The 16,100-nt window shown below is 46.4% G+C and overlaps 1 protein-coding gene across 1 annotated transcript in view; it reads left to right on the top strand.

Annotated features, from left to right (window-relative positions):
* Window positions 1-1,291: 1,291 nt before the first annotated feature.
* The window catches only part of LOC112073058 (coiled-coil domain-containing protein 80-like), a 28,232-nt gene continuing 13,423 nt past the window's right edge, over window positions 1,292-16,100 (top strand). Inside the window, 9 exon segments of the mRNA XM_070440030.1 lie at window positions 1,292-2,073; window positions 3,032-3,819; window positions 3,938-4,303; window positions 4,848-5,004; window positions 6,085-6,095; window positions 11,220-11,262; window positions 11,265-11,344; window positions 13,566-13,620; window positions 13,623-13,716. Of these exon segments, the coding sequence (XP_070296131.1) occupies window positions 1,377-2,073; window positions 3,032-3,819; window positions 3,938-4,303; window positions 4,848-5,004; window positions 6,085-6,095; window positions 11,220-11,262; window positions 11,265-11,344; window positions 13,566-13,620; window positions 13,623-13,716 (2,291 nt within the window). The 5' untranslated portion in view covers window positions 1,292-1,376.

Genomic DNA, 16,100 nt, shown 5'->3' with positions numbered 1-16,100 from the left:
TTATAATGCATTGTAATTATATTTTATGAAGTATACAGAGGGATACGTATCATAGTTACACAACTTGACTCTGTGGAGGCTTACAGTAATAATATGTAGCCTACAGTTTAGAGGAGAATAGATGCACTGCCAAAGTCTCAGTCTAAATTTACCAAAGCTTTTAGTTCTTAAATGACCCAAAAGTCCATTCATCTTTAATGCTCCGCTTATTTATTATTGTTGCCATTTGAACAAGTCTTGCATGGGGAAAGCCCCGGCTATTTTGGAACATTTCAAAGGGAATGGATGTGGGCAATAGAAGCCGTTCCTCATTACAGTTTATGGGAGGAACTTGACATTGAGATTAGCTATGGTCAGTTCTCTTCCCAGAGAGCTCTCTCCAGCGGGGTTGCCAGTTGTGAATAAAATCCAAACTTTAAATTGAATTTAAATGAGCAGTAAATTTAAAAGTTRATTCATAAATTAGATATTGTATTTTGTGAATCATTTGGTGTTTTATAAGAGTAGTTTTATTCAGAAGGGTTTCCCAAAAGACTGAAAGACTACAACATTTCCAGATAAAGAGATTTAGTTTGCAACTGGCAACCCGCTGTGCAGGGGCTGGTGCTGTATAGCACCGCCGCACRAGCGAGAAGAGTCGAAGGCAGGGCAGATGGTTTGTGTGGACATTACTGGGATAGCGGCAGAGTTTTAGGTTGGGAAATCYAGAGACTGGAGATAGAGATGCGTTTCCCATACAGAAGAGCCACTCTCTACAGGTTTTCCTCTTGAATCCGGACAAAGACTTCTATGCCGAAAACTCCCATTTTTTTAGATGGCTTATTTGGATAGTTGGACAGTCTTTTCAAATAACGGTCAGAGAATGAAGTAAAACGTATTCATTTTCGAGAGTGCTGTATCAGTTAACTTGTTAACTTGTGGATGTTAAAATGCTGTGTACACTTGGAGTGTATAACTGATATGCAAAGAAATTCCAGAAGCACAAAGTCAGCGTCTTTTCCCTAAATAGTGTGGTGATTTGGAGAGCTGAACTTGGAGGTTTGGAATAACGGTTTCTAATACCCGGAATGATTTTTAGGAATTGCTGACTCCGTCAATGAGTGGCTAGTTTGTTGAGTTTTCCTGTCTACGTTTTCATGCAGCTGTCATGTTGATAGCAGGCTGGTGAAGGAGGGTTGGGGTTATCTGCTGTTCCACTGCTTTAAAACACAACACTAATGTGTTTGCCTCTCTCTTGCACTCTATTTTTTACTGCGCTGTACTGTATTTTWTATTTACTGAAAACAAATGTTCTAAATAGACATACAGGTCCCATGTACACTATTGAATATTTCTCACTCTGTCAGATTGTTCATTGTAATTGACAGCTTCCCATAATGCGGGGAGCGTTTGTTCTGGGTCTGTTTCTGCTCTGTCTGCTAGCGTGGGCAGGACACGCAGACAAACAGACCCATCTCAAACAGATGCCCATACTCAACAACGGGCGTCTGCAGCCGGGCGCAGCCGGCAGAAAGCACCCTGTCGGCGGGGGAGGGACCTCCRGCCCTGGACCCAGCTCAGCCTCGGTGCCCACCGGTCTCAGCGCTACGCGCGGAGAGGACATGCAGGCAGACCAGGCCTCTGTTCCTCGGGCCAGGACTGGGGCTGGACAAGGCAGAAGAGGTGGAGCGCTGGCAGGGGCAGTAGGGAGGAGGGCAGCCGGGCAGCGTGTTCCCCTCCATCCTGTCATGCTTCAGGATGAAGGCACTCTCAGGGTGAGGACCAGACAGACCCGCATACCAAGCAGTGTAGGCTCACCTAACCTCCTGGCGAGTTTTGCAGGGAAAAACCGAATTCTGGTGATTTCTGCCCCGCACGACTCAGACGGTTACTACCGGCTAATGATGACACTGCTCAAGCCAGACGTGTACTGTGAGCTGGCGGAGCGGCATGTGCAGCAGATCGTGATATTCCACCAGGAGGGGGAGATGGGTGGGAAGGTGAGGCGGATCACCAGAGAGGGGAAGGTGATGGAGGAACCTTTGGACACAGCGCTCATCCCCCGCCTCATGACCTTCCTCAAACTGGAGAAAGGTAAAGGCATGGTCCTATCTGAAAACTATCCCCTAGTCCTTCAGTGTTGGCAGATCTGTCACTCCTGTTCATCATGTTAAGTTTGTATATGACAAATGAAAAATGTCCTTCCTTTTGCACATTACATATTCCAATAACATTATTGTTTACGTATCCCAGCATGGGACAGTATGGAAAGACCCATACTTTCAAGCTTCTTTAAAACTACAATAGTGTTAAGTATTAATATGTGATAACAATACAACAGAACAGATGAACCGGAATGGCATTTACTGTCACAGGTACCCAAAATGAACTATATCAAAGCCACGCCCCTACTAAGCAACATCTCTTCTGATCTGAGCCACTTGGTCATATCTCAATCACAGGAGGTTGGTGGCACCTTATTTGGGGAGGGCGGGCTCATGGTAATGGATGGAGTGGAATAGGTTGAATGGTATCAAATACATAAAACAGTTGGTTTCCATGAGTTTGATGCCATTCCATTTACTCTCTTCCAGACATTATTTTGAGCCGACCTCCCCTCAGCAGCCTCCTGTGATCTCAATAACCCAGCACACATTATCAATAACCCAGCACACATTATCAATACCCCAGCAGTTTTTAACAAAACAAACCAACTTAATGACACAACGCCAACAACCCAGCAATGAACCATTACCATACTGGTCACACCTGTCCTAGACCATTCAAACCTGTCACCTGTTTGATGTGGGGGTTACAGGGTTGTGTGGGGTTGGCTATTTGCATGTTTGCTGCATATGATATGCTGAAAAGCAGTGAACATTAATATTAAATTGTGAGGGTAACAACATAAATCTGAGTCTTTCCAGGTAAGTTTGGGATGCTTACAGCGTGCTTGGTGAGATTGTCTCCTTTCTGCATGTTGATTGTGGCCAAAGCTAGACTATTTTATTCAGTAAATGTAATCTCTTATCTGTCACCCTGTCCTGTCCAGGTAAATTTGGAATGGTACTTCTGAGGAAAACCCTCCAGGTGGAGGAGAGGTACCCCTATCCAGTCAGGCTGGAGGCCATGTACGAGGTCATCGACAAGGCACCAATYAGGAAGCTGGAGAAGATCCGACAGAAGGGATTCGTCCAGAAGTGTAAAGGGGCYGGAGTAGAGGGCCAGGTGGAGGAGGGGGGTGGAGACTCAGGGACGGTAGTGGAAACAGGTGGACAGGTAGACCCGCCCCGAGAGAGGAAGCCGGTGAGGAAGCCAATGAGGAGACCCACGACAACCACCACTGTTGCCACAACGACAACGAGGCCGACGACAACTACCAAAGCAACAACTACCACAACTATGCGACCCACAAGGACCACGACAAAAGCCACCACGACAAAAGCCACCACGACAAAAGCCACCACGACAAAAGCCACCACGACAACCACACCAAAACCCACAACAACCACGACTAAAAGGACTACAACGACCACAACTAAACAGACTACAACCACACAACAGACCACCACTGCTACTTCCACCACAACCCAGAGACCCACAAAAGCCCAGACCACCCCTGACTGGCTGCCTGCCCCTAGGACCACYGCTGAGCCATATTACTATAACCGCAGAGACAGGGAGAGGSAGAGGGACAGGTACCCAGCCAAGACCACCCCGTCTGGGGACAACCGAACAGACAAGGAGGGGAAGGACCACAATGGCCGTCAGCAGGCAGAAGTGGTGCCCACCCAGCACAAACCCACCAAGGGCAAACCGACCAAGAGGAAGAATGAAATGGTATGCCGTGGACTTATTACATTTCACTTATTACATTGCTGTTGAGATAGAATGTTGCATCAGGCTTGATTTTGGTGATCAATTAAGTATTCTCCTCCTCTCCTCTCCTCTCATCCAGGTGTTAAATAATGAGTATGAGGAGAAGTACGAATCTGGCCGGCCCACCGTCAGCGACCCAGAGACACAGACAGAGGTCAACACAGAGGTCAGCCCAGCCAAGAGGGGCAAGGGAAAACACGACAATACTGAGAAGAAGAAGAAAAAGAAGAAGGGCAAACCAGACAAGGSCGCCAAGAGGGACAAGGCKGAGAGGAGAGSAGCGAAGGCAGGGAAGGAGGGCAAAAACAACGGAAAGAAGAACGGAAAGAAGGTGTCAAAGAATCCTGAGAAAGAGGAGTACTACAAACCCACCAAGAAGCCTCCGCCTCCTAGCGGATCCATGGCTTCCTTCCTGGACTACTTTGAGAACAGGAGACGACTCGTGGTAAGAAAAGTGTTTCCCGTTGTTTCTCGGTGTGGCGCCAGGATCCCCAGAGAAACCGTCAGGACTACAAACGCACCACTGAAACAAATAGAAGACTTTAGAGAACTAATGAAGCAATATATGGGATATTGTAACTAATAACAAAAATAAATTGGATTTAAATCCAATGTGTTCCACATCCCAATAACATATCAAAGCCACAATACAATAGCAGCAATAGCACACAGTCAGAAACGTCATAGCACTGATATAAGCGCTGTAGTAAACTGCCTAGCACTGACTTAACAGCTTTAGAGTACTAGCAGACTGTATAGTACAGTTGTGTTGTTATAGATTGGACTACAGCCTTTCATAGGAGTGCAGCCAAGGGCAGGGTGGGAAACACAGTCCTCATCCTCTCCCTCCCCGCTGTCTAATGTAAACACAATCTCAACAGCGGTGTGTGTGTGTGTGCTGGCGTGCGAGTGTGTGCATGCATGTGTGTGTAAACCGGTCTAACCCAGTCTTTCTTTCTCTGTGTGTGTGTGTGTGTGTGTGTGTCCAGATCATAACAACCCCCAGTGAGGAGAGCACTATGTACCTGCAACAGAAAGATGAGTACCTGGAGACGGTGTGTGAGATGGCCATCAGGAAAGTCTCCATCATCACCATCTTTGGCTCGCTCACCAACTCCACCATGAAGATAGATCACTACCAGCTAGGTAAGTACCTTTAACCATCATACCACTACAGACAGGGTCGACAATGGTGAAAATGGTTCGGTGAATGGAGGTGAATGGGGCACTATAAACATTGAATGGTAAACAGTATACAGAGGTAGAGCTAAGATATGTGAAGGGTTCACAAAGACCAGGGTCCGGGCATGGAGGAGAAGACCACAGTCTCATCCAGAACGGCTACATTCCGGTTTAACATTCCTGACCTACATATCTCTATTTCCCCCGCTCTCCTATTTTCTTGACTCGCATTCTCGATCTCTGCCTGCCGCCCCCCCCGTCCGTATTGCAACGCTAGTGATTTTGTATCTTTATCGCATGTCTCGCCGGCCCCTTCTCACATCTCGCGCTTTTTCCTCGCCGTGGACCTATGGATGGGTGATCATAGGAGAATCTGGTCAGCGAGAGAAAGCCAGTCGTCAGGAGGAGAAGACAGGGCCTGTGTCAGGAGGAGAAACAGGTCGTGCTGGGGAGTGACGGGTGTCTGGGAGAAGACAGGGTCTGTGTCAGTGAGAGAGAGAGACAGGTCTGTGTCTGGAGGAGAAGACAGGGTCGTCTGCGAGGAAAAGACAGGGTCTGTGTCAGGAGGAGAAGACAGGTCTGTGTCTGAGGAGAAGACAGGGTCTGGGTCAAGAGGTAGCAAGACAGGGTCTGGGTCAAGAGGAGAAGACAGGGTCTGTGTCAGGAGGAGAAACAGGGTCTGGTCAGGCAGGAGAAGACAGGTCCGGGTCAGGGAGACGAAAACAGGTCCGGGTCAGGAGGAGAAGACAGGTCTTGTGTCAGGAGGAGAAGACAGGGTCTGGTGTCGAGGAGAAGACAGGGTCTGTGTCGGAGGAGAAGACAGGGTCTGTGTCAGGAGGAGAAGACAGGGCTGTGTCGGGAGAAAGACAGGGTCTGGTCAAGAGGAAAACAGGTCTGGGTCAAGAGGAGAAGACAGGGTCTGCGGTAGGAGAAGACAGGGTCTGTCTGGAGAGAAGACAGGTCTGTGTCAGAGGAGAAGACAGGTCTGTGTCTGGAGAGAAGACAGGGTCTGGTCAAGAGGAGAAGACGGGTCTGGGTCAAGAGAAGAAGACAGGGTCCTGCAGGAGGAGAAGACAGGGTCCGGGTCAGGAGGAGAAGACAGGTCTGTGTCAGAGAAAAGACAGGGTCTGTGTCGTGGAGGAGAAGCAGGTCTGGGTCAAGAGGAGAAGACAGGGTGTGTCAGAGGAAACAGGGGTCTGTGTCAGAGGAGAAGCAGGGCGTGTCAGAGAACAGGGTCTGTGCAGGAGAGAAAAGGTCTGGCAAGAGAAAGACAGGTCTGTGTCAGGAGAAAGACAGGGTCTGTGTCAGGAGGAGAAGACAGGTGTGTCAGGAGAGAAGACAGGTTCTGGGTCAAGAGAGAAACAGGGTCCGGTCAGGAGGAGAAGACAGGGTCGGGTCAGGAGGAGAAAGCCAGGTCTGGGTCAGGAGGAGAAGACATGGTCGCTGGTCAGGAGGAAAGAACAGGTCCGTGTCAGGAGGAGAAGACAGGGTCTGTGTCAGGAGGAAAGACAGGTCTGTGTCTGTGAACTTATCTTAACTAAGCTTTCTGAGTAATCCTTCAAGTCTTTTGAAGTACATTGTCAATCTAAAGACATAATAAAAAATCCTCATGAAATCTGTCAGTTTAAGGTAGAGATATCTGTTTATGCATGAAGATTCCCAAAAAATAAGGGCGAAAATATGTGTCCAAAAAACACATGCCGACCGTATTACCTCCCAAGAGAATTTTCTTCGGTTATAACATCGGTGTATATTCCCCCTCAAGCGGTACCACAACCCCCTAAGGATCTACACCGGACTTTATGCAAATTGGACACCACAATCTGAGGCGGCATATATTGTTAGCTGGGGATTTTATTAAAACAAATTTGAGGAAAACGCTACCGAAGTTCTACAACACATTGACTGTTGGGTCCCAGTACTCCCGCCTGGGAACACTCAACCATTGCTATTCTCTCTGCGGGAAGCCTACAAGGCCCTCCCGCCCTCCCTTTGACAAATCAGATCACTGACTCCATTTTGTCCTCCTTTCATATCGCAGAACTCAAACGAGAAGTACTCATGCTAAGGTTATTCATCAACGCTGGTCTGACCAATCAGAATCCATGCTTAAAGATTGTTTTGATCACGTGAACTGAGATATGTTCGTGTACCTCGAGAGATAACATTGATGTATGACAGCTGTGGTCTGAAGACAGTTGTGTCCTTCTATCATCACCTCATATTAAAGACAGCTCGTTGCTTGACCATACTTAAAAGAAGCTTCCTCCTATCATCACCCCATATTAAAGAATAGTGGTCTTCTACCATCACTCATACTGAGACAGCTGTTTCTTCTACCATCACTCATACTGAAGACAGGTGGTCTCTATCATCACCTCATAATAAAGTCGGCTGTGTCGTTCTACATCACTCATACGAAAAGCTGGTCTCTATATCTACCTCATACTGAAACAGCTGTGCTGTATCTTCTCACACTCATAATCAAAGTCGCTTGTGTCTTCTATCATACACCTCATACTGAAGACAGCTGTGGTCTTTCTATCATCACCTCATACCGAAAGACAGCTGTGGTCTTCCATCACTCTCATACTGAAGACACTGTCGCTCTACCATCACCTCATACTGAAGAACCGTGTCTTCTATCACACCCTTAAAACACGCTGGTTCTATCACACCTAATATAAAGTCGGCTGTGGTCTTCTACCATCACCTCATACTGAAGACAGCCTTGGTCTCATCATCACTCATAACTGAAGAAGTTGTGGTCTCTATCATCATCTCATATAAAGTCGCTGCTTGGTCTTCTATCATCATCATATTGAAAGAAGCTGTGGTCTTCTATCACTTCATCTAATAAAGTCGGCTGTTCTCATCATGCACCATACTGGAAGACAGCTGTGGTCTTCTACCATCACTCAACAAAGACAGCTGTGGTCTTCGGTCATTCACTCACAATAAGACAGCTGTGTCTTCTAATCACCTCATACTGAAGCAGCTTGTCTTCTATCATCACCTCATAATAAAGACAGATGTGGTTTCGCTTCGTCACCTCACAATGAAAGACAACTGTGGTCTTCGTTCATCACTCATACTGAAAGACAGATTGTCTTCTATCATCACCTCATACAGAAGACAGCTTGTGGTCTTCTTCCTATCACCTCATATAAAGACAGCTGTGGTCTTCTATCATCATCTCATAATAAATTGGTGTGTGCTTCTATCATCACTCATACTGAAGACAGCTGTGGTCTCTCTACCATCACCTCATACTAAAGACAGCTGTGGTCTTCTGTCATCACCTCATACTGAAGACAGATTGTCTTCTATCATCACCTTCATACAGAAGACAGCTGTGCTTCTATCATCACCTCAATTAAAGACAGCTGTGGTCTTCTACCACACCCTCATCTGAAGACAGCTGTTGGTCTATTCATCTAACCTCACAATAAAACAGCTTGGTCTTCTTCATCACTCAACTGAAGACAGATTGTTTCTATCATCACTCATAAACAGAACACGTGTCTTCATCACACTCATATTAAAGACAGCTGTGGTCTTCTACATCACCTCATACTGAAACAGCTGTGTCTTCTATCATCACCTCATAATAAAGACAGCTGTGTCTTCTTCATCACTCACATATATGACAGCTGTGGTCTTCTATCATCACCCTTAAAAACAGCTGTGTCCTCTATCGTCACCTCATTAAAGACACTGTGGTCTTCTATCACTACCTCAATATTAAGACAGCTGTGTCTTCTATCATCACCTCATATTAAAGACAGCTTGGTCTTCTATCATCACCATCATAGTAATAGACAGCTGTGTTTCCTATCACACCTCATACTGAGATGCGCTGTGCTTCTATCATCACCTCACGCGTTATGAAGACAGCTGTGGTCTCTACACCTCATACTGAAACAGCTGTGTCTTCTGATCATCACCGTCATACTGAAGACCAGCTGTGGTCTCTTACCATCACCGTCATACAAGACAGCTCGTGGTCTCGGTCATGCACCTCACAATAACGACAGCTGTGGTCTCTATCATCAGCCTCATAGAATGACAGCTGCTTTTGCTATCATCACCGTCATACATTACACGACACGATTGGTCCTATCGTCACCGTCAAAAGAAAGACAACTGGTCTTTCTGTCACAACCTCATACTGAAGACAGGTGATACGTATCTATCTCACCTCATACTAGAAGACAGCTGTGGTCTTCCTATCATCACCTTCATATTAATCCGACAGCTGTGGTCTTCTATCATCATCTCGATAATAAAAGCGCCTGTGCTCTATCATTCACCTCAATGAAGACAGCTGGTTCTTCACATAACCTCATACTAAGACAGTGTGCGTCTTCGGCATCACCCTAATACAAGACAGTCTGTCTTCTTCTCACCACTGTCATACGAAGACAGCGTGTGCTTCTACCATCACCTCATACAACAGACAGCTGTGTCTTCTACCCTCACTCATACTGAAGAACTTGTCTCTATCACACCTCACATAAAGACAGCTGTGCTCGTCTATCACACCCTATACGAAGACAGATGGTCTTCTATCATCATCATATAAGAGACAGCTGGTCTTTCATCATCACCTCATATAAAAGAGACAGCTGTGGTCTTCTACCATCACCTTCATACTGAAGACAGTCTGTGTCTTCTATTCATCACTGGTCATAAAAACACTGTGTTCTCGTCATCACACTCAAGACATAGACATGCTCGCGTGTTTCCTATCTCACCTCATTCCATTCTAAAGACAGCTGTGTCTTCTATATCACACGTCATAGTAAACAGCTGTGGTCTTTATCATCACCCTCATACGAAATGTGATCTATAACCTCGTCCTTAAGCTGTGTCTTATCACACCATCGTCATCTGAAGACAAGCTGTCGTCTTTCCATCACCTCATAACTAGATAGACAGCTGTGGTCTTCTATCTCACCTCACATTATAGACAGCTGTGGTCTCTCTATTCACCTCCTATAAAGACAGCTGTGGGTCCCTATCGTCATCTTCCTGTTCTCTCCTCATTAAGACAGCTGTGGTCTTCTATCATCACCTCATATTAAAGACAGCTGTGTCTTCTATCATCACCTCATATTAAAGACAGCTGTGGTCTTCTATCATCACCTCATACTGAAGACAGCTGTGGCCTCTATCGTCACCTCATTAAAGACAGCTGTGGTCTTCTATCATCACCTCATATAAAGACAGCTGTGGTCTTCTATCATCACCTCATAGTAAAGAAGCTGTGGTCTTCTATCATTCACCTCATACTGAAGATAGCTGTGGTCTTCTATCATCACCTCGTATTGAAGACAGCTGTGGTCTTCTATCATCACCTCATACTGAAGACAGCTGTGGTCTTCTATCATCACCTCATACTGAAGACAGCTGTGGTCTTCTGGAAACAGAGGAGGAAAAAATGGTACTACATTTTTTGAGAGAATATCCATGTTAAAACAGAGTGAGAAAATCCTTAGATTTGAAGGAAATAAAAATAATAAACAATCTAGGTTGGTCTGTCCCGTTCAGCCATCTTCTTAATTTTGAGAGAGGGAAGTGCCAGTGTTTTGTAATAGAGCGGTGTCAGTGTGAATGAGTGAGTTGAGTGACTGAGGTGTTTGTGTGTGTGTTGCGTGTGTGTCTCTTTCTCCGTAGAGGAGGCAGTAAACCTAAAGTAAAACACACGATTGCCTTCTTTTGGGTGGTAAATCTCTGCCCTTGAGATATTTTACCTCAGAGAGATGCTCATCAGAAAACAACTCTTAGTCCCTTCCACTCGTCTCCTCCTTACCACTGTTTGCAGAGCTGAAGAGACAGGCATAGGTGGAGTACTAATAATCTATCCTGAACATGCTGTGGACTGATATGGACCTATGTTTACTTTTGAGGCTGCACATGTCTTCTGTCGGTCATATGTCAACCAATCCGGTCCCTGATGGAAGGGGTTGTCCAATCCGTGTTTCCCAATGGCTGAGTTGTACTAGGCTTTGTTTTGTTGTTGTTTCAGCTTCCTTACCTGAAAATGCACTCTTATGCACAATTTAAAAAATGTGATGACTCTTTCTTCTTCTCTCTCTCTCTCTCTCTCTCTCTCATCTGTCTCTTCTCTCTCTTTCTCTCGCTCTCTCATTCCTCCCCTCTTCAGAGAATATAAGCCTATGAAAGGTCTTCGTCAGGAAGACCTGGTGAATCCTAGGAGGATACGGAGCTGAGGAAGGAGTTCAGTATGACCTTCAACCACTTCTACATGGTCGTCACTGACACTGACATGAGATTCAAGGTGGGGTTACCAATACAATTATGATTTAGAACAATCATTTCATAGGATTTCTATGGGGGTTAACTCTCTGTCTATCAGTATCTCTTTCATTCTCTCTTTGAATCTCTCTCTCTCTGTATCTCTCTCTCTCTGTATCTCTCTCCGTATCGGTCTCTTTCTCTGTATCTCTCTCTCTCTGTGTATCTCTCTTTCTCTGTGTCTCTCTCTCTGTATCTCTCAATCTCTCTTTTTCTCTGTATCTCTCTCTCTATATCTCTCTATCTCTCTGTATCTCTCTCTCTCTTTCTCTGTATCTCTCTCTCTCTTTCTCTGTATCTCTGTCTCTTTCTGTATCTCTCTCTCTCTCTGTATCTCTCTCTTTCTCTGTGTATCTCTCTCTCTATGTATCTCTCTCTCTCTGTATCTCTCTCTTTCTGTCTGTATCTCTCTCTCTTTGTATATCTCTCTTTCTCTGTATCGCGCTCTCATTCTCTATCAGTCTCTCTCTCGCTCGCTCTCTCTCTCTCTCTCACTCTCTCTGTATCACTCTCTCTCTGTATCTCTCTGTATCTCCTTGTATCTTTCTGTATCTCTCTCTCTCTGTATCTCTCGCTCTCTCCCTGTATCTCTGTATCGCTCTCTTTCTCTGTATCTCTCTTTCTCTGTATCTCTCTTTCTCTGTATCTCTCTCTCTCTGTATACCACTCTTTATCTTTATCTCTTTCTCATTCTCTGTATCTCTCTGTATCTCCGTATCGCTCTATCTCTCTGTATCTCTCGCTCTCTCTGTATCTCTCTCTCTGTATCGCTCTCTTTCTCTGTTTCGCTCTCTCTGTATATCTCTCTTTCTCTGTTTCGCTCTCTCTGTATCTCTCTCTTTCCTAATAGATATGCTTAATTTAGCTCATCTGGTCCACCTGATTGTGGGTACTTTTGGGACCATTCCATTTAGACCTAAAGCCTGTACTCAACCCAACCGTCTTGCCAAGTGAACTAAATGGAGCACACACACCTAACCTCTCTATTGAGCCCATTAGACCAATACTGATGTTGGTTGACCAGCCTTCACCATACTGTCAACATCCTGCAGTGATCAAACACTGGTTCAATTCACACAACATGACCTTCTCATAACAGCAGTGTGTGTGTGTGTAAATCGGCAGGCTGTTTTTAGACATATTAAACAAAGACTGTTTAACCAACCCTCTACTGCTGTCAGTACAGACAGGAAAGTATATTACAGACAGGAAAGTCTATTACAGGGTGTGGGTATGAGAGAGATGGGGGCGTGTGCCCTATAAAATATCATGTTTTATGCTGGGATCCCTGCTGTTCCTAAAAAATAAGCTGCATGGTGGAATTTATCACGTTCTGAACAGAGTTGTGTTGAACCCCATGGCCCACTGTGTTGAACCCCATGGCCCACTGTGTTGAACCCCATGGCCCACTGTGTTGAACCCCCATGGCCACACTGTGTTGAACCCCATGGCCCACGTGTTGAACCCCATGGCCCAATGTTTGAACCCCATGGCCCACTGTGTTGAAACCTCCATGGCCCACTGTGTTGAACCTCAATGGCCCACTGTGTTGAACCCCATGGCCCACTGTGTTGAACTCCATGGCCCACTGTGTTGAAACCCCATGGCCCACTGTCTTGAACCCCATGGCCCACTGTGTTGAACCCCATGGGCCACTGTGTTGAACCCCATGGCCCACTGTGTTGAACCCATGGCCCACTGTGTTGAACCCCATGGCCCACTGTGTTGAACCCCATGGCCACGTGACCTAGTTTGAACTCCATGGCCCACTGTGTTGAAACCCCATGGCCACTGTGTTGAACCCCATGGCCCACTGTGTTGAACCCCATGGCCAATGTCTTGAACCCCATGTCCCACTGCGTTGAACCCCATGGCCAATGTCTTGAACCACATGGCCCACTGTGTTGAACTCCATGGCCCAATGTCTTGAACCCCATGGCCCACTGCTCTGGTTGTGCTTCTCAGAAACATCGAGAGAATGCCTGTGAAGTCATAGCAAACTGGAACACATTGCTCAGTCTCTTGGAATACAGGATACAGGGTTTGAGGTTTTTCTAGGAATACTGGAATCATTATAACATAGGAATAGCATTTCTTACATTTTTCTCCTGACCACTAGAATAATAGGGATTATACACTCAAATCCTTCAATGGTTGGTTACCTTTTTGGTCCACTGACTTGATGATGTGTGTCCCTCCAACAGCAATCCTATGAGGTTCCCATTGCCATGAAGGCTGTGTTCGATTACGTCGACACCTTCACTCTCGCATCAGAGAGATGGAACAGCAGAAGAGAGATGGAGTGGCCTGCAAGAAGGAGGACAAACCAAGATCACTTGAGAACTTCCTCTCCAGGTAGTGTGTGTGTGTTGTGTGTGTGTGTTGTGTGTGGGTGTGTGTGTGTGTGGTGTGTGTGTGTGTGTGTGTTGTGTGTGTGTGTGTGTGTGTGTGTGTGTGTGTGTGTGTGTGTGTGTGTGTGTGTGTGTGTGTGTGTGTGTGTGTGTGTGCGTGTCTCTCACGCCTATGGCTGAGACTGGGAACGCGCGAATCTGAAACAGACATTTTGCTCCATATGAAACAGACATTTTGCTCCATATGAAAGAGACATTTTGCTCCATATGAAACATACATTTTGCTCGTAGCCGGTGGGAATATTGCCTCATTCTGCCAGGTAGGGATCTGGCTGAGGAGTGGTCAGAATTGACAGATAGCCATGTCAACATTAATATTAACACCCATACGTTAAAAAAATGCATGTACACATAACTGTAAGTCTCTTTGGATAAATGTGTCTGCTAAATTAATATTTATTTCCAGTATTGTAGGATACACTAAACACCTTGGTCTTGGATTCGACTTACTACTTGTCCCGTATATACACTACATGACCAACAGTATGTGGACACCTGCTTATCGAACATCTCATTCCAAAATCATAGGCATTAATATGAAGTTGGTCCCCCCTTTGCTGCTATAACAGCCTCTAGTCTTCTGGTATGGCTTTCCACTAGATGTTGGAACATTGCTGCAGGGACTTGCTTCCATTCAGCCACAAGAGCATTAYTGAGGTCGGGCACTGATTTTGGGCGATTAGGTCTGGCTCGCAGTCGGCATTCCAATTTGTCCCAAAGATGTCCGATGGGGTTGAGGTCAGGGCTCTGTGCAGGCCAGTCAAGTTCTTCCACACCGATCTRGGGAGAAAAAAAAACTGTATGGACCTCACTTTGTGCACGGGGGCATTGTCATGCTGAATCCGAAAAGYGCCTTCCCCAAACTGTTSCCACAAAGTTGGAAGCACAGAATCGTCTAGAATGTCCTTGTATYKTGTAGCATTAAGATTTCCCTTCACTGGAACTAAGACGCATAGCCCGAACCATGAAAAACAGCCCCAAACCATTATTCCTCCTACACCAAACTTTACAGTTGGCACTATGCATTCAGGCAGGTAGCATTCTCCTGGCATCCGCTAAACCCAGATTCGTCCGTCAGACTGCCAGATGGTGAAGCGTGATTCATCACTCTGGATAACGTGTTTCCAGTCCAGAGTCCAGTGGCGGTGAGCTTTACACAACTKCAGCCAACACTTGGCATTGCGCATYGTGATCTAAGGCTTGTGTGCGGCTGCTCGGCTGCTCGGCCATGGAAACCTATTTCATGAAGCTCCCGACGTACAGTTATTGTGCCGACGTTGCTTCCAGAAGCAGTTTGGAACTCGGTAGTGAGTGTTTTAACCGAGGACAGCGCTACGCAATTCAGCACTCGGTGGTCCCGTTCTGTCAAATTGTGTGGCCTACCACTTTGCGGCTGACTCTTTGTAGCTCCTAGACATTTCCACTTTACAATAACGGAACTTACAGTTGACCGGGGCAGCTCTAGCAGTGCAGCCCTAGCAGTGCAGGAATTTGACGAACTGACTTGTTGTAAAATTGGCACCCTATGACCGTGCCAGGTTGAAAGTCACTGAGCTCTTTAGTAAGGTCATTCTACTGCCAATGTTTGTCTATGTAGATTGCATAATTGTGTGATCGATTTTATACACCAGTCACAAACGGGTGTGACTGAAATATCCGAATCCACTCCAATTGAAAGGGGTCCACATACTTTTATATATGTACAGTACCAGTCAAAAGTTTGGACACACCTACTCATTCAAGGTTTTTTCTTTATTTGTACTACATTTACATTTACATTTAAGTCATTTAGCAGACGCTCTTATCCAGAGCGACTTACAAGTTGGTGCATTCACACTTATGATGGTCAGTGGAACAACCACTTTACAATAGTTGCATCTAACTCTAAGGGGGGGGGGGGGGGGGGGGGCAGGGGGGGGGGTGGGTCGGGGGGGGGGGGGGGGGGGGGGGGTGGGGGGGGGGGGGAGGGGGGGGGGTGGGGGGAGGGGGGGGGGGGGGGGGGGGGGGGGGTAGAGGATTTTTATCCTATCCTAGATTCCTTAAAGAGGTGGGAGTTTCAGGTGTCTCGGAAGGTGGTGATTGGATTCGCTGAACCTGGCGACGTGGGGGGATTTGTTCCACCACTGGGGGTGCGCAGAGCAGCGAACAAGTTTTGACTGGGCTGAGCGGGAGCTTACTTCCTCAGAGGTAGGGAGGCGAAGCAGGCCAGAGGTGGATGAACGCAGTGCCCTTGTTGTGGGTGTAGGGCTGATCAGAAAGCCCTGAAGGTACGGAGGTGCCGTCTCCCTCACAGCTCGTAGTGGCAAGCAGCATGGTTCTTGTAGCGGA

Source organism: Salvelinus sp. IW2-2015, unplaced genomic scaffold (assembly GCF_002910315.2).
Source record: "Salvelinus sp. IW2-2015 unplaced genomic scaffold, ASM291031v2 Un_scaffold2135, whole genome shotgun sequence".
Lineage (NCBI taxonomy): Eukaryota > Metazoa > Chordata > Actinopteri > Salmoniformes > Salmonidae > Salvelinus > Salvelinus sp. IW2-2015.
This window is presented reverse-complemented; position numbering and strand designations above follow the sequence as displayed.